Source organism: Zonotrichia leucophrys, chromosome 3, assembly GCF_028769735.1.
Source record: "Zonotrichia leucophrys gambelii isolate GWCS_2022_RI chromosome 3, RI_Zleu_2.0, whole genome shotgun sequence".
In the NCBI taxonomy this organism is placed as follows: Eukaryota; Metazoa; Chordata; class Aves; order Passeriformes; family Passerellidae; genus Zonotrichia; species Zonotrichia leucophrys.
Genome location: NC_088172.1, coordinates 15339409 through 15362679, shown reverse-complemented (window position 1 = coordinate 15362679; position 23271 = coordinate 15339409). Strand labels below are relative to the sequence as shown.

Below are 23271 nucleotides of genomic sequence, written 5' to 3'. Positions count from 1 at the left end.
TTTTCTTATTACAATTAGGAGTCTGGCTACATTTCAATGAAAATCTGAAAATGTTAGTATTGGGTAGAAAGAGTTTTAATTTGAGAAACAGAACTAACTCCTGACAGCTTTTTGCAAGGAGAACTACTCACATGGACAAGACAGTTCTGTTGAGTCAAGTTTGTTGCTGTAGTATTATTTATTGGCATAAATGTCTATGTTGTGTGTTGTGTTTGAGTTTTATGGAGAATTTACACAGATTTGGAGTATTTAGATACATGTCAGGAGGACAGTGTGCAGAAATAGGTAAAGCTACCAGTTCTTGGTAACTTAACTATATAGGTCTGTTTTGGCTATGACCTTAGGTAAAGGTAGGTGGGAAGGTTGTGTGTTTAATCCTACCCTACAACCAAGATATTGATTAGTTTTTATTTTGTGTTCAGTGTCTTCCTTTAGACTCTGACCACCATGAATAGGTGATAATACCTGTAGGTGAGATTCATCCAAAATGTTAATCTGAATTTTTAATTAATGTCATTTTTTTAATAAGTTGCTAAGATGACTGTGATATTTAAGGATAAAGATAACTTTTTTTTTTTTATTTTAGGACTCTGGAAGTCTTAAGTGATGAAGTTGTGAAGGATCTTTCTGTTTATTACAGGAAAATGGTAAGTTGTACAACTTGAGTGTAAGCTGATTAGGTGTGAAATGAGAATAGATGTGATAAATATGTACCTGAAGAGTCTGTAGGTGACAGGCTGAAATGGAACATCTGACTCAAAAGATAAAGTTGTCTTCTGCTATTATCACTCTCAAGGAGTCCCTATTTCATTATTCACTAGCTGCTGCTGCTACAGTGTTGTGTCTTTTAAATTAATTAGTTATACATATTAAACATATTCATGTTCTGTAATTAACAGTTGTTGCTTGGGACAGTGTAAGCAAAACCTAGGGAAAAGAGCATCCCTTACTTAGAAGAAAGCTAAAATGTTCAGGGTGATCATATAGATGTTAAAATCAGTAGAAGAATAATGTGAAAATTGAACTGTAATGCAATGGTGAAAGCCAAGACCCATTATAATCCAGTATTCTCTTACTGTAAAAGATAAATGCTTGCAAAACCTTTAAGCTTTTTTTTTGCCATAAGTTAACAATAGATGAAACATGGGCATTTTGTGTCTGTCACTTAAGATACTTCTCCAATTTTGCTTAAAGATATAACTTAAGTTTATAAGCTTGTTAGGTAATTAATTACCTGATTTGTGAAAGGGTTTTAAACGATGAACAGTTTTGGCCCTTTACATAAATTTGCTAGCATACAACTTCAGTGAAACTTAATGTAACAACTTCTACAACTACAGATTCCAGCTATGGTCAGGAGAGTAATTACTCCATATCCAGATGGACCTGATATAAGTTCTTTTGAGCCTGAAGATGGAGAGAACTTTGTCTTTTTGAGGGAAGAAATGAATACAGAACAAAATTCTCAGTAAGTGTTTGTTTTTCATCAATATTTTTACTAGATGAGCTGTGTATGGTATTGGTGCCTGACTGTGTTTAAGTTCAGAATTGAAAGATTAAGAAATGAGATTTCAAAGACCATTATCAGTTTCCTTAAGTCTTTGAAAATGTTGCAAAACTGCAGCAGAGCACTTTCAGCTTATAAGTGGCATATGAGTAAAGGTTGCAAAATGAGCATTCACAGCAATATTTGGGGGTTGTGCATGTGATGAGAGTATCTGTATATGTGTGAGACCAACTGTGCAGTTCATTGTACTACACTGCATTAGGAGAGATCAAAAGAAAAAACAGACTTGAATGTACTATAGATCTGTATGAAAAATTGTGATAATCTAAATTTCTTGATATTAAAACTATCACAGACTTGTCAAGTGAAATACAGCGCTTTGTAGTATGATAGAATAGCTTGGTAACAGGCTTCCAAATAGTGGGATAAAATGTCAGCCTGCAGAGGAAACCTCACCTGAAATATTGTGTACTGTTCTAAGCACGTGTGTCAGGAAAAGTTGCACAAAATAAACTAGTGTAGGTAAGAGCTAGTAGATCAAGGCAACTGAAAGGCTGTTTTATATTCAACTTTAAACCTTCCAGTGTTTTTCAAGGCAGGATGGTAGCATCTAGGGAATTGGGTAGTCCAAGGATTGAAAAATAGACACCCCAAGTATGGTAGTGCTGCAGCAGTGGTTAAGTAGTTATATAGTTACTTAACAAAAATCTGCTTAAAGAAACTTCGAAATAGTGCACTGTAGCTGCATTTCATGTAATTCTGAATATGCAGCTGCATTTCATGTAATTCTGAATATCTAGTAGTTTTGTTAAAATGAAAGATGCCTTTTTTAATTTGATTTCACTCTTCCTAATAGCATATACAGGAACACATGATATTTAGGTAACATCACCCTGTATCTGCTTTATTGTAAAATTAGTATTATCACAATGGTAGTGTTTATGTTGGGGAAAATTGAGACCAACTGTGGCATTTATTAAGCTTCAGTAATTTAGGAGAAAGCAAGAGAGAAAAAAGTGGAGAATTGTATGTAATTTGCTTTATGTCAGTTGCTGTTATATGTAGCAGGTTTAATCTGACCTAGGTGGCAGTGCCAGCCTGTGCAGCAGCTGTATCTTCCACTGTCTCAGCAGAAGTCTATGTGCAGTGTAATAGTCCAGAGGCTAGATCTAGATTGGAAAGAGTTTTTTTCTTTTCCTCCTGGATTCTTCTTTTCCCCCAAAGACATTTATGAAATGGTTGTGCCAGTGCATAAGCAGAGAGGAGCAGGCAGCTAGTGCAGGCTGCTGAGATGAGGTACCATTGCTTGAAGTATCACTGCTGCTGCTGACTGAGAAAGGTGACGTTGACATGGGGAGTTCTCAGTTTCTTTGGCTTTAATGCATCCTGTGGATTTTTTGGTCTTTTTCCTATTAGGGAAGCCCTTTTCAAAAAAGCAAAAACTAAGGCAAAAAAGAAGCCAAGAAAACGGTCTGACAGCTCTGGAGGATATAATCTGTCAGATATTATTCAGAGTCCGGCCTCTACAGGTCAGTGGGAAAGAGATTGCTTTCAGGTATAAAAACAGAGCATGAAGTGTAATATGCAATGCAATTTCTGTATTTCAAGAAGGAAATCTTAGAAAGATTATTTCTTTTCTAGTGAACACTAGAGTTGAATTTAAATAGTAAATTCTTAAGATGAGGGTTTTTTTGAAAGGGTGTTTGTCATTGTACCCAAAGTTCAGCTAAAAGCATGTGTTTTATCAAATAAAATAATACACATTTTCTTACGTGGTTTTTAGTAAGTGGAACATTTCTGTTGTGGGTTTTTTTTTCTGAAACAAAGAATAAATTATTCACTTTTTATTGAGAAGGTGGTAGAAGAATTTAAAGGAAAAGTGTTGTTATTTGTATATTCTGAGACAGAAGAAGAAAACTGGGAGTAATGTTAGTCTGAAAAAATATTTAGGATAGCAAAAAACTTGCTTATACTTACCACTGGCTGGTATTCTGGACTAGGTAAACTTCTGATTGCTTTATATTCATCATATGGTGTTAATAATTTTTGTGTTTGTTAAGCATTGTTTAGTCTGGCTCTCATGATTTAATAGTTCTACTATCTTTTTGTATTTCTAGGCTCAGTAAAACTGGATAAAACTAACTCAGTAGACTCACTTCCAGAACTCTTAACATCTGACTCTGAAGGTAGTTATGCAGGAGTGAGTAGTCCCAGAGACTTGCAGTCCCCTGACTTCACAAAAGGATTTCATCCAGAGAGGACTGAGGTTGGATTTCCTCTTACCAATTTTTTTGTTTATCTAGTCCATCAAAAGCAGAGTTTTTATTTTAGAGTCTTTCTGTGAATCTGTTGTACAATGGAGTAGACGACTTTGAAGAGTTGTAGTTTATTTGATTAAGAAAATAAAATTTAGTGTTTGCAGTGTTTATTCAACTATTTTCTGCCTGATCTTTAGATGAAGGACAAAGTATGCAGTCCGGGTATGAAACCCTCTCACCCTAACAAGGAGATGAAGTCATGCAAGGGAGCATCAGCAGTGATGCAGTCTGTTCCACAGTCCATTCCCAGTGCCAGACACAGCTCTGCAAGCTCTCCCAATTGGGTAGCAACCAGTTTCAGGTGCAGTAATGCTTACAGTCGCTGGTTTACACTTGGTAGTGAAAGCTAACAATGGTCTATTTAGACTAAAATGCTATTTGCTCTTCAAAATGATTGTACACGTGAACTCAAGATCTTGGTAATTTAATAAAAGGAGAATATTTTGTAATTATTAATGGAGAAAAACAATGCTATATATATATAATTTTTTTTTAATTGCTTCCACTCCATACTTCTAATATCTGTTTTTATAACACCTACTTGGTTAATACTGTGAAAAATACAGGAGAGTTTTTTGTAGAATCATACCATGCCTGAAGCCTTTAGAAGCTCCACTGTACTTTGACATTTTTTAGGCCTTTAGACTTACAAGGGCTGTAAAAATCAATGCCACAGGTTTAACTGGTATACTTGGTATAATGAAAAATTGAGTATTGTTTTTTGTCTGTAAGGAGAGATGGAGGAAGTGCTGATTATGTTTTATTCCAAAGCCTGTCCCTGAATTGAGTTGAATTGCAGCTTACTTTACAGATGGCTTTAAGTACACACATTTTAATTTATAGTTTTTGTAGAGCTTGGGAATGTGTAGGTTTAATTCTTGCTTATTTCTGTGGAAGTTGAAAATTAGGTCATGTATGAAAAAGAGACTGATATCTGAAGTTTAAGAATGTTACTGATGTTTGTGTAGCACTCTGACTGCAAAAACTGTTTTGTTTATCATGTGAAATAATTTTAATCCTGCACTTAAAAGAGACCTAATCCAATATTCAGAGCTGCAAGCAGTGCCTCTCTATAACTTAGCATGAGCATTTGACTACTAAATAAGTATCCTTATTTAGCTATCTAATTTTTTTGAAGTAATCATAGTGTTAGGTATCTAAGTTTTAGGGCTCTAATTTTTTTAAAGTAATCATAGTTCACATCTTTTTGTTTCGTACTATAATGAGTCTTGAAAGCGTTTTTATAGTGTGCTCTTAAATATGTATATATTTATAAAAGTTTTGTCAGAAACATTTTATTTGAGGTTTGCCATAATTGAGGAAACAGACATAAATTATACAACCAGTTACCAATCCTATGTATGATTTAGAGGATTTCAGTGAAGGCTGGAACTGTGGAATGTAAGTAAAAATCAGTGTCTTGTAAGGTAACTTTTTATTTTTCATTTAGTCCTGCCAGCCCTCCCGCTATGGATCTGAGAACCATCATGGAAATTGAAGAAAGTATGCAGAAATGTGGAACCATGCCAAAGGCAAATTCAAGGTTGGTAAAAAACCAAAATCTATAAAAAAGTGTGATAGGCCTAAGTTGTTATGAATTTACTTAGTGGTTTAGGCCTTTCAGTTTAAAAAAAACAGGAGAAAAGTTGTGCTATTTGAACAGCTTTGTTTACTTCATTATATTGTTTTTCTTTGAGCATACAAAATGAATTCCTTTATTTTACTCTAGTCTTGCTTTGTCAACTACTGCAAAAGAACAAGTAAGCTAGTATTTTAAATAAGTGGCCTGTCCTGATGAGCCTTTCTGTTTCTGACCAAAAAGAATTAATTCTTGCCCTTGGACTTTGGAAATTACTTGTGCATGAGTACTGGATTTGAGAAGTTAATTTCTTGTCTTGCATTCCCTGACCTCTCCCAGAAACCATGTCTTGATATTAACAAGTCTTCAGACAGAAGCAAGTGAGGTTCCTCCTTGCAGAAGCATCCCAAAAGACACGGTGATAAATGTGCTTCTTTACAAGGCAGTGTGTTAAAGCTAGTGTTGTTTAAGTAGAAACATATGGAAGAGAAGAGGAGGTGACTCATGACCTTTGAGGTGTGGCTTTCTTATGAAGGAGACTTAGGACAGTACTCATGGAACCTGGTAAAAGCTTGCTGGATAGATTCAGAAACTACAAACAAAACAGCCAAGACTGAAGAATCCAAATAGCTTAGAAAAGAATATTGTTGCAGATAGAAGAAATGGCTCTATGCTATTGTATACATTTTTTTAATGTATGAATATTTTTGGTTTAAGGGAGCTAAGCTTGAAAATCTCTAAAAAATTGACAAGATTAGAAAGTAGTCTTCATCTGGTGGTAGTCCCCTTTTGGTGATTTGATTCCTACTCTGCATGTTTTCATTTATGGACATCTATGTGAAGAATATTTCTGTGATGTTTTCTTTCTGTCACCCTTGATGTTAATTGATCCTCTTTTTTTTTTGCTTCCTAGCCATCTGAGCCCTTGTTCCCCCCTTGCCTTTTGGCGCTCTAAGCAAAGTATTTTTAGGGAACAAGTTATTTCTCAGTTTAATTTGCAGGATTAAAGGTGAGTCATCTCAAAGGACATAGATCTTACAAATTCTTTCTTTGCAATGTCCATTCACAGCAGAATGGTGTCTCATGGAATCAAGCTTTCTCAGAAGCAAAGGAAAATGATTGCCCTGGCAGCAAAAGATAATGGATCAGCTAGCAGCCCAGAGCCTACCACTCTAGTGACTGCACCACCTCCACCCACAAAAGTTGCAAAACTAGGGAATGTGTGGTATGTTATAAATCAAATATCAATTCTTTTTCTTTGGAGAGTTTTACATTGAATAGGCAGACTGATCTATTTGAATCTACATTTGGAAGTAATCTAGAAATTCAAAGGGGGTAGGGAAATGCAGTGGTTGCAGTTTAACAGTTCTTTGAAATTTTGCTCTGAGTCAGAAGACTGCACCCCAACTGGTGCTTTCCTGTGTACAATGTTGTATTTGCAGATGGTGTTGAAGTAAACCATAGAAGAAGAAGAACTAGCTCCTAACTAGAAAGTTAGGAGTTTTCTAACTAACTAGAAAAACTTAGTTAGGAAGAGGTTATTGAAAACCATTATGGATGGTGCTTTTTCTCTGTCAAACCAAAGGAAAATGTTAGCCCTTCCTGGGGGAAGGTCTGGAATGACTTTGGACTAGAGAAACTGACCCAAATTAGGGATAACAAAGTTATCTAGGTGTCTTGGAGCTGGAGGGAGCATTAGATGCTTCTAACAGTTTTTATGGTGGAAGGATGCATAGGGGCTTAAAATGACTTTGAATGCTGATCACGTACAATTTAGAAGTTTGAGTTTATGTCATAGTAACTAATGCCATAATAGTTTATCATCTGTTCAGTGAATTAGGTTTATAACAAATATAATAAGGTGCTAGCCCAAGTCATGCTTTGTTCTTCACTTTTACTGTTGGTATTGGATAAAAGCATAAAGCATAACCAAAACACGTAGAAGTTTCAAACTATGTAAATTCAATGGGTTTAATTATCTCAGGAATAAACCTATTTGCATGCTCTATGCATGAAGTAAATGTTCATTTAAAGTTCATTTAAGTAAATGTGGCCATTTTTCCAGTTTTTCCTGTTCAAGAAGGTCTAGACTTTTGTTGCAGATTACATTTGTACTGTTACCTTAGAAGAATTGTCAGTCTCCTTTCCCTGTAGCTTATTCGGTTGTACCTCAGTGGGAGCAAAGGTTTCAGCATACCCATCACAGTCACTCTTAAGCTTTCTCTCTTCTGAATTGATTTTCATCCATGTACACCTAATACTGAAATTTAGGGTCTCATTCACTCTCCCAATCCCTTAAATTTGTTCTGTTACGATATTAGGCAAAGCCCACAATTTTACTTTTAAGTGAAAAGACAAATGAGTTGGTTTGCATTTAAGGATTCAGACTTTTCCTGATCTCTGAACAATAATTGAGACCTTGACAGAAGGAGAAACAAGGTTTGCAAGATTCATCTTCTGAAGTCTAGTGAGTGGATGAATTTGTATCCTTAAAACTGCTCCTCTCAAATGCTTTGAAGAACATGCTACCTGCTTTACGCAGGTGATTTTGCAGGTCAAGCAGCAGGTTAATTATTTGCCTTAGCTAATGGAGGTGTCACAGGGCTGTTACAGCTCTGAGGCTTAGAATTTGCTAGGAGAAACTGATGGTTGAATCACTTGTTGATGAGCACAGTAAACACTGAGTCATTCTATCCTTTATTAAAAAAGGGATACTCTATCTACCACTTGTAATCTCACCACTAATGTTGTAATTATCCATAAAGACAATTCCATATAAAAATTCTAAGAAATAAAGACAAAATTGTTTATAGAAATAAAATGAAGGTGAAGGAGAACCTCCATCCTTTTATCATTTGCAGTGACAAAGTATGAAGGAAATTCTGAACCAGCTGATGTCTTCTTTGCCTCAGTCTTTACTAGTAAGATGAGTCGTTCTCCAGGTACTGGAGAATGCTGGAATGAATCCCCCATAATCCAAGGGGAATGATATGCTACACTCTTAGACACACACAGGTCCATGGGGCTGGATGGGAGCAACCCAAGGGTACCGGGGGAGCTGGTCAAGGTGACTACTGAGCCACTTTAAATCATTTACCAGCAGCCCTGGTCAAATAGAGAGGGCCCTGGTGTCTGGAGGTGAGCCAATATGACACCCATCTAAAGAAGGATTGGGTGGAGAATGTGGGGACTACATTCTGTCAGCCTGACCTCAGCTCCAGGAGGCTCATGGGGCAGATCATCCTTAGTGCCTTAACATGGCATGTGCAGGACAACCGGATGGTCTGGTCTAGCCAGCATAGATTTAAGAAAGGCAGGTTGTGCCTGAATAGTTTGACTTATTCATACTATTCGTCTGCTCTCTGATAGATAATTCTTTACCTATAGAGTGTTATTTAAACTGCAAACTGCCTATGAATTCTTCCTTGCTTTTAAAAAGCAAATAAAGACTGATTTTTGAATATCCCTCGATAAATGTCTCCAAAAAGTATATTGTGCTCTTAAGGTTCTGATTAAACAGTTTTTGGAAAGAGCTGGGCCTACTGTGTTACACAAACCATCTTAGGTGGAAAGGCTAGGGTATATTTCAGGAGGATGGAATCCAATCTAACACTCATGTGGTCACTGTGCGTGATTCCACACGTTCCTCCTGCGTTCCTCTGGCTGCCGATCTGGAAAATGCCGGTAGCTCAAGAGTTCAAGCACAGAACCAGTGGGAGCTCTATGAAATTTTAAAATTAGGCCTCACTGCTGGAAGAAAGCATTTATTGAATAAACTTCAAGCTGCTTTAGGCAAGCGATCAATTATTCGATTGCCCCTGCTAGTTATTCAAAGTATTTTTGTGTGTAAGGTAGAATGGTTATTACTCATCTGCGTTAATGTTATATTTGCAGTTAGTCTGTAAATTCACAGTGGACTATTAATCGACTGCATTTGGCAGTCGATTGAGCTTTCCACACTTGCAATATAGTCAAAGCCATAGAACTTGTGTTCCAGTGAAATCAGATATTCAACTTGGATGTTGAACGCAGTGAAGCACACTTGCCAGAAGGGTGTGGGACCTTCTGGCTTTTTTGGGTTGACTGAAAGTCTGTTATACACTGTGCCCTACCTTTTCCACCAAGAGAAACCTCCAGTTTCACAGTTTTTTGGAAACTGAACCTTTCTTTCTTCCTTTGAAGAGAACTGAAATTTAGAAGGGAAAAATAAAATGCTGCTCTAGTAACACTGTGAAAAAATGTCTAAAGTTAATTGCATGTTGACTTTATTAGTTCTCTAAACCTACTTTGATCAAGGAAGTGGGAGTGTTGCTTACTTGTTTTTGCCTTTTCTAAGCTCAGGAGAGTCTATGGCTTTTCAAGACCAGAGTCATGAAGAAATTTGAAATCTCTCTTGAGAATTAACAATTGTGTATCCTGATGTCTAGGTTGTTGGTTTGACAGCTTATACTTAACATCAGCAGCTGTTTTGGAACTCCATGCTTTGATGGTTTGCAGTTACATCTTAGAGAACCATAGTCATACTCTATGTTTTTTTTAAAGTATAAACCAGTTTTTCTAATTTTGCAAATTAGATAAAAATGTCAATGTATCAGACAGGACAAGCTGAAATTTAGAGTTATGTGCTTGGAAAATTTTGTACCACCTTACAGACAAATAACTTTAAACCTCAAATAATTGTTTTGGATAGGTTCACAAACTGAGAATGACACAGTTGATTTTTTTGGGAGATGTTGTTTGTGGGTTGGGGTTTTTTTTTGGCTCTCTGTTGCAAGTGGATCTGATTGCAGTACAGAATTTTTATGGAAATGGGTAAATCAAATCAAAGTAGGCTACTTAAAATGTTACTAGCAGAAGCAGATTGTGTGACAGCAGATCCCATGGACCATATGCCTACTCAGTATAATAGTTTTGGGGAAGTTCTGGTCAAACACTTGCCTGAACTTCCGTGTGCCAGCTGGTGGTAGGAATAGAGGATGTGCAAAATGACTCTGAGCCCCTGTATCTGGAGGTTCCCATTCTGCTTTCTGTGTCTTCTGTGTTTCTTATCCAATATTTAAATAAAAGGATCCAGACTTAAGCCAGGGTGGTCTAACATCAGACATCATACATAGATTTCAGGTGCTTTTGTTGTAACATTTCAGATACAATGTTGTGCTTTTAAAATTCCCTTGTCTTTGTTACCTTAAATTGTGTCCCACCCAGATGTAGCTTTAAAGTCTTTGACATGGGATGCTGCTCTTCTTATGGCAGTTGCACAAAAAATTGGCATTGTATAAAAAGCTTGTTTTACTTCTGTAGTGTTTAAGAAGAATTAATTCCAGAGCCTTGATAGGTAAGAGAAGGACTCATGGTAACTGCCTTGAATTCTGTAAATAAAGAGGTTTTGGGTTTGGAAAGTGTTCATGATACCTATGATGGTAAATTGCTATATTTGCTTACTGGTTTATTTTTGAAAGATAATATGCAAGCGCTAATTCAGTAACTTGTGCTTGGACAAGTAAAAGAAAATTGAGGATATCAGTTTTTTTGAATTTCACTGTGGATTAAGGGGTTTATAGAGCCTCAAGCAGGTATGAGTAAACCATTCAGTATCTTGGGAAGAAAAGATCAGGTGTACTTGACTTTCATGGTGGTAAACTGCCTGTGTTAGACCAACAGTACCTGGAGCATTGTGATTTATGAAAATACTTTTCAAGGACTAGCACTTTTAGAAAAGGTGCAGCTTGTCTAAGAGAAGCTATCTAGGAAAAAAATAATTAATTTATGAAAAGATGAGGTGGGGGGAATAGGTGGAGGAGTGAGGTTTGATTTTTTTTTTTTTTTAATTCTAATGACATTTCAAAACTACTGGCTTCCTCTCTTCTCATAGATATTTATTTCCTGTTCTTTATCTATATGACCCAAAATGACTTACTGTAACAGATGGGGTCTAGGAGGATAATGGTGGTATACAAAACTGAAGTAACAATGTATTTTTAGTAATAAATGTATTGTTATTTGTATATTTAAGTAGAAAGGCCTCTTTGCTATCTGAATAATGGAATAATGTGGGATCTGGGAAAGTGCAAGTATCAAGTGCAATGGTTTTGTTTCATTTTTGTTTTTGAAAAGGTCATCTTCATTACATTCTGCTTTGCCAAAGTCATTCCGTGATCTTGTGATGGAAGAAGAAAAATGTATGAATGTGAATAATTCACCTGGTACCGGTATTAAAAGATGTGGATATAAAGGATCTGAGGATTCATCTGTCCAAAACACCATAAGGTAAGAATACATTTTTGATGATTTGTCAGCCATTGTACAAGAAGCACAATGACCTGTTGAATTCCGCTGAAATAAGAATAAAATTGTCATTTAAAAAGAGCATTCTTCTGATGATTTTGTTAATAAGATTTTATGAATGAAATACTATAAAGAATAGAAAGCTTAAAGACTTGAACAATTTAATGCCACTGCTAATACTTGGTTTCAGTTTCAAAATGTTTGTATCCATATAGATGGATACATGTTTATATATATTTAAATATATTATGTATATATATATGTGTGTATCTATATATGTATGTATGTATGTATGTAAAAACTTCGGGCTCCAAACAAAACATATCTGAATTTGTTTGTTTATGTATCTATGTATCAAATGATAAACCAGTTTTTTCTAACCTCTGCAGTAATTAGATATTCATGAGCATTCAGATGCGGCATTCATGAAATATTTTGCTAAGAAGTATTTTTGTGTAACCACTGAGTGGATAAAACTAGTTTATTTGAACACAGTTCTGGCATTTCCTAATCTGAGTTTTCTTATAAGATGACTTTATTGTTTAAGTGCAGTTTTTCATGGATTAGGCAGGTTTACAGAAACATTGATGCACTGGTTATGTCAGTGTATTATAATTACTGTGGGGTTACAGTTCTGAGGACAAAATAAGGTACGTGTGAATTATATCTCTAGTTATTAGACAATATTGCTCTTTGGTCAAAATGTTCTAGCCATGCATCCTCTTGCTACCTCCAATAGAATCTCTGTTCTGGGTTAAATAACTGCTTAAGCTGAGGAAAGAATCTCAGCCTTACTCTTGAAGGTCTGTATGACTGAACTGCCCACCCACCTGCATCTCCTCCTCCTATCATCAGTAACTTTGAATGCTAGATGTTTAAAATATAGTTACAAAACAGAGAGCCTGAAAATCTTACAGACTCTGTCACCTACTATCTGGAAGCACTGCAGAGCAGCTGACCCACAGTGGTAGGGAACCCAAGTGTGACAGCACAACTGGCTGGTGGCTTCCCTGGCAAAGGCACAGCCCCAGTGTGCCAGAGGGAGGTGAGCAGGGCAGGCTCTGTGGCAGTGAGCACAGACAGGTGCATTGGGATCAGGCAAGGCTGACGTCAAACCTGCAAATCAAGTCAGGATCAGGAACAGCAAAGCTGGGCTTGGCCATAGCTGCAGCATAGCTCAAGAAAGGCCTGAGGGACTGAGCTTAAGTGAAGCTCTTGCATAAAGAGGGGGAGCTTCTGTAATCCTTCACACAACTCTTCTTACAACACAACTTCAGAGCAATCTGACTCAAATTTACACAGCTGTGCTGAGGGAGAAGTTTGCAGAGCTGTTGATGCACAAGGAGCTGTGTCATTTTCTGGCTGTTTTTTTAATGAACTCCCATTCCATTGTCTTCCAGTAACTGACTCCTCTGTGAGGAAAAGAAGGTTCTTTTGGATCTTGCTTTTGGTTGTTCAGCTTGTATAAAAACTGGTGTTTCCCTAGGAAAATGTTTCCTAGTAGTACATGTTTCACTGCTATATAAAGAATAAAATGAGGATAGAAATGTAGGAACATTGTGTGTGGGATGGTGTCGAGGAGAGAGGTAGGAGGCATTTGGAGTGTGTGTGAAGGGGAGGCATTCCTCAGGAACAGAGTGATAAAGATGAAGTTACTGTGGTGAGTGGAGGTGTGGGGACATGAAACACAAATTTGCAGAACAGGTATTGTTCATTTTGTTGCTAGGACAATAATAAAACTTTTCATTATATGGGAGATGCCAGGGGCTGGTAATAAGAGAATTTGCACTGGATGCTATTATTAGCTTTGCCACAACAGCTCTGTAATCTTCATAAAGTCATTTCTTTTCCTTTTGCATTGCCCTGTCTTGTCTGTGCAATCTGGCCTGTCTGCATACTCACAAAGTGGACTATTTTAGCTGAATGCAGGCTTAATACATTAAATGTCTGAAAATGATACATTAAGCTAGTGGAAGACTAGATGGCTAAGACTAGATGGCTAAATTGACTATCATCACTTTGAAGAGAAGGTCCCTCCAAAGCCATTTCAGGTTGTTTTTGAATTGACTCTGAAGATGCCTTTTTTTCCTAGTAGGTATAAAGAGCCTAGGTGACTAGTTCCTCCATCTGAAACTTAGAAGTGGAGTTTCTAGTTTGAGGTAATTTTTTTGACTGTACAATTTTGTCACAGTAGGCTCTGATTTTTTTACCTGAGGCATTTAAGGGCTATTTATGTGAAGATTAATTATCTGCACCCTTACCCCTTCCTTTTTAAGGGGAGGAAATTACACAAACATAGAGATAAGCAATCCTCATCTGTTGATGTCAGACTTGGTGATGGGACACTGAAGATACTTGCATGGCTTTATGTTCCTGCTTTGTCTTTCTCCTTTGGATAAACTGTGCACTAATTAAAATGACAGTTTCTTATATCTCTGGATGAGGGTATTTTGGATGGTGACATAAGCATTCTTCTATGTGCTGTCACTTGCCAATTTTTGCAGTACAGATCTTTTTTTTTTTAAGTAAACCATATCATGAATTGTGGTGATTTGAACTGCATTTAATCCAGAGACACATCATTCCAAGAGCTGGGGCATGTGGATGTGGCTGTGTTGTTTCCAGGGGCACCTCAGCCTTGGGAGTTATGCTGTGCATGTGTAGCTCACAGTCCAAGCTCAAAGCATGGGGCTGACATGACTTAACTCAGTTGTGGCAGCCTGAGTTGTGTTCACGGTGTTACTCCAGGGAGCAGGGAAGAATCTTAGTGGAAACAAGTGTTTGCAGCTTCGTGTGGGAATGGCCTAGTTCTGTCATGGCTAATAGTGAACTAATATGTAGCTCATGACTCAAATGGTATAGCAAAACCCAGGAGGGTTCTGCAGGAGACCAGGCTTTGTGTTCTTTTTCTGAGAGCAGTTATTAGATCAGGGAGGCAACAAACCTGACCTGGCGTCTCATGAACAAATACTCCAGAAACACTAGGGGGCTCAGGGCTGGGACATTTTGGTGGCTGCACAAGAGTCATGGCAAGTTCAGCCAACCGAGTTAATCAGGTTGGTTCAGTACTGATGATACTTGGCTGGTTTATTTCCATGCAGAATCATTTATGTGTCTGCATCAGTCTTAATTTCTAAGACTTCCAGATTTCCAAGTTCTATGTTTTTGTGGCTCTTTTTCCATTTTTCTGTATATGCTAGCTTCACATTTCCTGTGTATTCCATTTCTAGTCATTTTGATGCCAGCTGAGGAATTAATTTAGAATGTTGAAATATCTGCAGTTGATTTAATATCTGGACTGAGTTAGCAGTCGAGCTTGTTAGCAAGGAACACAGATATACGTATGTACAAACAGCTTCAAAATACCTGGACTTCTTCCTACATTTTAAAGCCCCATTGACTTTAACTGAGGGAGATGATATAGGTATTTACTTATGTTTTAATTGATCACTAGAGCATACTGTGATGCTGGAACTATTAATTCCAGTTTTGGGAAATTCCTGCTCAGGTGATTTTTTTAGTTCTTATTTGGGTTTTTTGGCTTGTTTGTTTATATAGAAGTCAGCACGTTTGTTAAGTGTAGCAATCCAGTTGGGTTCATTTATAGTGTAGCTGTCAAATCAGATACTGTCAAATGTGCTGGAATGTGAGTATTATAAAAGCAGGTGGAAAAAGAGATGAAATTGAGATTTAACATCAGTATAAAAGCACAGAAGGTTGCCTTCATCTCCTCTTTGTCTTTCTTTTCTTTGGTTCTTTTCTGTTTTTCAATGTTATCTTCAAGTGCAGTAAAAGCCTTGAACACTTGCAGGGATGGGGCATCCACAGCTTCCCTGGGGGAAGATGTGTTCCAGTGCCTCACCACCTTCACAGTGAAGAAGTTCCTCCTAATCTAGACTAGACCTGCACTCTTTCAGTTTGAAGCCTTGTCCTGACATTACATGTGCTTGTAAAAAATCCCTGTCCATCTTTCTTTCAGGGTTCCTTCATGTATTAAAAGGCAATAATTAGGTCACTCTGAAGCCTTCTCTTTTCCAGGCTGAACAAAACAATTCTCTCAGCTTTTCCCTGGATGGAGAGGTGCTCCATACCTCTAATTTTCTTGGTGGCCTCCTCTGGACTTGCAGCAAGGTTCATGTGTTTTTTGTGCTGAGGACTTCAGAGCTGGATGCAGCTGAAAAATAGTGCCCTGCTTTGAAATCACAGAATAATTTTGATTCTGTAGTTTAGCCTCCTGCTCAAAATAAGTGAAACTAGATCATGTTACTCAGGACGTGGCCTGGTTGAGTTGTGACTGTTTCCAAGAAGATACCCCAGACTCTTTGGGCAACATATTTCAGTGGATAATCATCTCTGTATGGTATTTTTATTTTTCCTTTTATCTGTGTGAGATTTACTATTCTACCTCTTGTGTGTGTTGCCTCTTAATCTATCATTGTGCTCTTCTAAGAAGATTCTTGCTTCATCTTTCTCTGTCCTGCAGTTAAGTGCCTCACTTTAGGATTAAGAAAACACATTCTTCCAAATTCTGGACCTGTCCCAACCTAACAGCATCCTTCTTCTATTGTGGAGCTAAAATTGAGGATGATACTCTGTATGTAGAGGAAGAAATACAACTTCCTCTGCCTGCCTTGCTGCAGTATTGCTAGCACAACCCAGCACACAGGTGGCTTTCTCTGCTGCAGAGGCACTGGCTGGTAACATCTTCCACTTATTGTCAGCCAGGACTCTGCAGGTTCTGCTTTCTCTCTGCTGCTTTCTAGCCAGTCAGTCCTGGCCAGTACTGCCTCATGGGGTTGTTCTCTTCCAAATACAGGACCTTGCACTTGCCTTTGAAATTCATTGGTTCTCAATTGCCCGTTTTTCCAGCCTCCCGAGGGCTTCTGAAAGGCAGCCTGACATCCAGAATATGCACCATCCCCAGCCTCTCCACAGCCAGCTGTGGCCTGCTGAGGGTCTGTTCTGTTCTATTCTGTTCTACCAAAGATGCTTAACAGAATTGGTTCCAGTACCAGGCCCTGAGGACCCCCACTAGTACTTGGTTTCCAGTTGGACTTTGTACAGCTAGTCCATTTCCAGACTATTTTCCACCCATCTTGTAGTCCATTTACTCAGTTAATATTTTTCAGACTGAGAACAAGGATGTATGACCTGGCAATGTGCATTGTTTGTTTTGTGGGAAAAAATTATGTTTTGTGACAAAAAGCTCAACACGATTAATTTAAATCCATTTTTGATGATGGATGTTGGATTTCAGATTTTTTGAGATCTTGCCCTTACTACTTAGTGGTAGGAATCATGTTTTTTGTTATCCTTGGAATTGTGTTCTGGGGAAAATATTTCAGACAGAGAACTTGGTTGTTACTGGAATTCTCTTAGCTTTCTATAGATTTTTTTCCTGTTTTATCCAAGAGCTTGTGGTCACTTACAAAGGATTACCAAAGCATTAAAGAAAATTGAGAGTGATTTATTTAAACAGCAACACCCTTAGAGTTGTTTGCAGTGCCATAGAATAATTCAAAAAATGTTTGCCAGCATGTCACTTTATGCTGTAATACTTTTTTAAGGTTCTGAGAATTGCAAAACTATTCTGTCAAAGATAGATATTAAATCATGAGAGTAGGGCCCTCTCTTCCTACTGGTGTAGGATTTTTCTGACAAATACACTTGTCTCTTAATGAATACAGTGTAAAAAATGTGAGCTTCTTTTTGTTGAGAGGTTAACATTTTGCTACTGAATAAAATACCTTCCTGTCAGGAACTACATCAATATTTCAAGATTTTTTTTTCTATTCTGTTAATTTTAGTTTTATGCTGTTCTTGTGAATGTGAGAGGTGGCTACAGGATGTGTACAGAAATTTCATAATTTCTGGGTTTGCACTCAAAGAATTTATTCTAGTGAGATTGTAGCACTGACTCTTTTGCATGAAACACTCACTTTGAATGCAGGACAGTTCAGTTTTTTATCTTGATTCTTTATCCTTTTAACTTGAATTTTTTGTTCATTCATATTAATTGCCAACTTTTATGGGTAGTGCTGTTAGGGCATAGCTCAGTTGGCTAATTTACGTGTAAAAAAGCAAAAGAGCCTTTTTTTTTTTTAAATAATCAGAAATAAAACTCCTTTTATCAAATCCGCAAATGTTAGGAAATGCCAGAATTAATGTGCAAGATGAAATTCTGTTAGGGTCTGGTAGTTAGAAATGAGAATCAGTGTCTTTTTCAGTCTTGGTATCACACTTAAAAACAAATTCCACATTACATTCTAATGCCTTTCCTCTGTAAAAATCCTACACATTTGTTGTGATTTCCTACTGCAATTTTGTATTTCACAATGTGATGTAGGACAATGCTCTGCCAATGACTTTTTCTTTCCTTTCCTACCTCTCTCCAGGTGCAACACTAGAAGTAATCCAGGTCTGGAAGACCATGTTCTGGATTCTCCACAGCTGGAGAGTCATAAGTAAGTTTGGTAGCGGCGTAGGTTCTGGAACTTTTTTACTGTATGTTGTGCTGACCTTGATGTTGCCTCATAATGTTGTTTGGTTTTTCTTTTTTTGCAGTCCTTGGTCAACAGCATCACCAGCCAGCTCTCCTGTGACAGCACCTGTCATGTTCTCAGCTATTGTAGAGGAGGAGCTCCAGCAGGAAGCTGCTCTTATTAGGAGCAGAGAAAAACCTTTGGCGTTGATCCAGGTAAAGTGCTAAATTACTGCTGCTCTAAAGTAACACAAGGAGTTTCCAGTGGCTCTTTCAGAGATCAGTTACTAGTATTAATTATGTAGTAGTACATGTCATTTACATAATGATAGCAAATATAATTTAATAATAACTTCACACTGCTATTTGATAAGGTCTGTTAAAGTCAAAATGGCTGATAAATGTGATAAATGTATTTGCAGCTTCAGAGAATGGTTGAGTTTGGAATGAACCCCTGGAAATTGTCTAATCCAAACCCCTGCTCAGAGAAGGTTTAGAGCATGTTCCTCAAAGCCAGACAGCCTTTGATTATCTCCAAGGATGAAGACTAATGGCCTCTCTAGAAAACCTGTTCCAGGGACCACACTCACATGAAAAATGATTTTTAAATGAAATTTTCTGTTTTCAGTCTGTGCCCATTGCCTCTTCTCCTGTCTTGACTCCTCCTCTTAGAAGAGCATGGGTCAGTTGTCTTTGTTCCCTCCTAGCAGGTATTTATAGACTTTGATATGATCACTGTAAGCCTTCTTTTATCCATGTTAAACAAGTGCAGTGTGCTCAGCATCTCCTCAGTGTCAGATGCACTGGGCTCTTAATCATTTTTGTGCCATATCACTGGACTGGTCATTCTGTCCCATGTTTCTCTCGTACTGGGAGGTCAAGAAGTGAACCCAGCACTTCAAGTGTGTCTTGCCAGTGCTGGGTAGAGGGAAAGTGTCATCTTATTTTTCTGGCAGTGCTGTCTCTCATAGAGCACAGGAGGCTGTCACCCCTCTTTGCAGTATGAGAGCACTGCTGGCTAAAAGGCTAAATGGTCCACCAGGACCCCAGCTCCTTTTATGCCAGGCTGCTTTCCAACTTGTCAGCTCCCAGTGTGTACTGGTGTCTGGAGTTTCTCTTCCCAGGAGCTGGACTTCATGTTTCCCTTTCTTGAACTTCATGAGATTCTTTGTAGCCCATTTTTTCAGCATTGTCTGAGTCTCTCTGGCAGTACAGCTGTCTGGTATATCAACCACTCCTTCCCATTCTCTACTGCTTGCAACCTTGCTGAGGGTGCACTGTGTGTAATTGATGAAGATGTTAAACAGTACTGGTCCTAGTCTCAATGCTGGTGTGGTGGACTTTGTGCCACTGGTCACACCCTCTTTGAGATCACTAGTTCTGCCAGTTTTGTCTGTCTCACGTTGCGTTTGTGAGGTCTGTTTTTAAGCTTGTCCACTTAAACTCGTAGTTAATACTTAAGCTGTACCGTATTTTCCCAGGAAGCACCTAGTGGTCATTCAGATTCCCTTGCCCTTCTTAAAGGTAGGAATGACACTTGATTCCTAGTCCTCAGGAATCAACCCTTATTGCAGAAATTTTCCAGAGGTATTTCTGAGAGTGGTCTTGCAGTCATTTTGGCTGGCTGTGATCTCCAGGACCTGGCATTGCTAGAGACATGATCTTTACACCTAAGACCAAGATGAAGGTCCCCAGCCTTTTCCATGTCTGTTTCATTCAGGAGTGGATCCATGTTGTCTTTTTTTGCTGCAGTAGAAGCCTGTTTTGCTGCCTTTCATATTCCTTGCCAGATTTTACCACAGATGGCCTTTGACTTTCTTAATTCTTGTCCTTTGTGGTCACACAGTGTCTCTGTTCTCCTTCTGTGTGACTTTTTTCTGCTTCCACATCTTGTATGCTTCCTTTTTTGTTTGGGTTTTGTCAGGAGCTCTTCTTTTCAGCTGTGGAGTCCTCCTGCCATTCTTATTTGGCTAGGAAGCTCATTGGCATGGCCTGTTCTTGAGCTTGCCAGAGATGATCTTTAAAGTCAACCAGCAGTCCTGGAACTTCCTTCTTCCTGGGGGCAAATCCCATGAATTTTTCTAAGCAGATGCCTTCATAGTCTTCTCTTCTAAAGTCTCAAGTTTTTTGCTATTTCTCTTGTTCCCAGCTTTCAGAATCCTGAACTCCAGCATCTCATTGTCATTGCAGCCAAGGCTGCCCTCAACCTTTGCATCCCTGACCAGTCCTTTTATTTTTTGGGAATATGAGATCCATCAGAATGTCTCCCTTGATCACCTCCTTCATCATCTGTGTTAAGAATTTTTCACCATTGGGGAGGTATCTTGGAGTGTTTGTGTCCAGCTCTCTTGCCTTTCCAGCAGATATCAAGGTGCCTCAAGTTTCCTATGAGGAGCAGGGCCTGAAAACATGAGGTTTCTTCAAGCTGTCTGAAGAATGTATCATCTACTACTCCATCCTGATTAGGAGGTGTGATGCATTCAGGACCAGTAAAGTAAATGTAGACTTGACACTGACATACATGCTCTTTTTTTCCTTCCAGATTGAGGAGTGTGCTATTCAAGACTTACTAGTCCACTACGAAGCTTTTGACAACCCTGAAGAATTTGTGACCGTTGAAAGGGCTCCACAGGGACCTATAGCAGCACCTATGTGGAACAAGCACTAATTTGTACTCTTCACAGTCCTCCCTCCCACAGTTCTCACAGCTGTATGTGCACTTTTGAAATTGTAATTCTTCTTACAAGTAATACAGGACTGGAAGAATAAGAATCGTGTAATTTTTAACATCAGCATTAAAACACTGCCCATAATCACTAGGTTAGAGAGAATGAAATAATGTGTTCACTATGTCCTTTACCCACAGTATCTATTGTATGTATGTTTTGACAGCATTTCTTTAATAACACCTATAATTAGTAATGGTACATGAGGCTGTAGATGGGAATGTATTTGCTAATCTTAAGTTGTAAGGGTTTTTTATTAAATTAACAGGTGAAAAGCGAGTGTTTATTTTGTGATTTAACGTGGAATTGAATGTGCAGAATTAAACACCTTTAAAGTTTGGGGATGTGTCCTTCAGACCTTTCTTGCAAATTGGGAATATTGGGAAAAAGTTTGTGCTTGAACTTCATGTAAAAGTATAGTTTGACAATGCAGTTTTTCTTAAGTGATGTGTGCAAGTCCTGGTTCTCTGGTTGCTGTGGCCAGCACGTTTCCCTGTTGTGCCCCAGGCTGTGCCCAGCCATGGCCTGTACTCGGCTCAGCTGTGCATGTTTGTCACTGCTGTGAGTGAGCCCTGCCTCGGAGCAGCCAGCTCTGTCTTGAAGTAAAGCACACAGCTCAAGAGGGTGTGGTGCCATTTATTAGCCTATCTGTAGTCTAACTCTGGTAAATATGGTATGGTTTTAGAACCACTGTGTTTGGGGATGATTCACGTGCAGTGCTGAGGAAATCAAAGATCAGTGTATACGTTGTTGAAGCTGTAGGGGCGAGTGCTTGACTGGGAAATCTGCAAATACCTGAGCTGCAAAGATTATCATAGATGGCTTTCAATATTGTGTTCCAAAGTTCTCTGTGCCTGGTTGAAACAAATTTATAGATATAAAAAGAAGAAAAAAAAATGTAGCCTTATCTGCAATACTTTGTCTAGTTTGTCTTGTTTGTATAGGTGTGTTTGAACTTGTGCTTACTCAGTAATGTCAGTACTCATGAACTCTGGAAAACTGGAATGGAGAGATCTACAGAAAATGAATGTAAAAAATTGATCACTGTGTGATAAAAGAATCTTAAAAAAAGTGATGTAGATATGTCTTAATGATTTCAGGTCAAGCTACACCAAAAATATCCCCCACAAAAATTGTAAAAAAAAAACCAATAAACCATAAAATCTTGATTTATACAAAGTTAGTGTACTTTTATATGCTGTCTATATATAATCAATTATTTCGGTAACTAGAGTAATTGATAAGTATTTCTTCTGTGTCTGAAACAAGAACTGCAGACATTTTGAAGCTACACAGGCCAGGAAAGATGTAGGTTTTGATTCTGTTTTGAATTCTACTGGTAATTCATTCACTAAACTAATGGTAATACTTGCATTAAAGGCTTTACTTGGTGCACTAAAGGCCTTAGGGCCTGCTGAAACTATCCTTTGGTTTAAAAGAAAGCTTGTGTTCTGTGAGAAATAGCTATAGAAGCAGCAGGCCTTTCCTGGTGGGAACTAATTTATTATCAAGTGTAAAATTGCTGTAAATTTGTTAATTTGCTTTTTTTTTCAAAATATGCCATTGAAAATTATCCTGAAATTTTAAGAGTGTTGATGTTTCCACCATGCCAAAGAGCTTGACTGCTTTCAAGTTGTGGTTTTATTGTCACAGTTTGTTTAGGCATCATCACTGGTTATATGTAATATTCATAAACAAAAGTGAAGAATGATCAGTGTACCACTCTTCTGGAGTTGAGAACACTAAACTGCTGTGATTGAACAACTTTGTTAAGGCTAAAATGTGTCACAGAAAACTGTCATTTTCTATCTCAGATGCCCAACTTTGTGGCCTTTTTTCTTTACTCCAGACATGAATTCAGCTCTCATGACATTTTGTCATTTCTGGGCTTGTTAACTCCTTTAACTTGCACAAAACCACAGTTGAATTCCCAGCTTCTGGTGAACATAATGCAGCACATCAGAGTTTGCAGTAAAGAACAATATTTCACATATAGATTTATAAGTTAAAGGAGATGTATTGCAGCTACTTAGTGTAAGAAATACAACTTTAACAAAAGGATTCTACTGAAGTATTTGTTTTATCTCAGACAAATGAACCATCCTCTCAAATAGGTTTCCTTGAATAAGCATTTTGTCTTTTCTCCTTCATCATTCATTATCCCCAACTTCAGTAACTTCTTAAAAAATAGAGGGATAAATAAAACTTGCGAATTTTCCTCCTTCAAATGGAGGGGAAAAAAAACAATTTAAAATTTTAATAATAGTGTACTACCTTCAGGACTTGCTGTTACTGTGTCAAGGCATTTGAGGAATGCATAACTCTTCTGCACTGTAAGTAAAATGAGAGACTTCAGTCAGGTGTAGAATCTTTGC

The 23271-nt window shown here is 37.9% G+C and overlaps 1 protein-coding gene across 2 annotated transcripts in view; it reads left to right on the top strand.

Annotated features, from left to right (window-relative positions):
- Positions 1 to 22075, top strand: part of IBTK (inhibitor of Bruton tyrosine kinase) — a 53240-nt gene extending 31165 nt beyond the window's left edge. Inside the window, exons 19-29 of one of the 2 annotated variants that reach the window (XM_064707453.1) lie at positions 587 to 647; positions 1341 to 1468; positions 2924 to 3036; positions 3625 to 3773; positions 3963 to 4126; positions 5276 to 5368; positions 6477 to 6629; positions 11519 to 11671; positions 18085 to 18153; positions 18254 to 18386; positions 20713 to 22075. In XM_064707453.1, coding sequence (XP_064563523.1) covers positions 587 to 647; positions 1341 to 1468; positions 2924 to 3036; positions 3625 to 3773; positions 3963 to 4126; positions 5276 to 5368; positions 6477 to 6629; positions 11519 to 11671; positions 18085 to 18153; positions 18254 to 18386; positions 20713 to 20838 — 1342 coding nt within the window. In that variant the 3' untranslated portion in view covers positions 20839 to 22075. Of the gene's footprint in view, positions 1 to 586; positions 648 to 1340; positions 1469 to 2923; positions 3037 to 3624; positions 3774 to 3962; positions 4127 to 5275; positions 5369 to 6473; positions 6630 to 11518; positions 11672 to 18084; positions 18154 to 18253; positions 18387 to 20712 lie in introns of both variants that reach the window. The other variant, XM_064707452.1, reaches the window with a different exon arrangement.
- The last annotated feature ends 1196 nt before the right edge of the window (positions 22076 to 23271 follow it).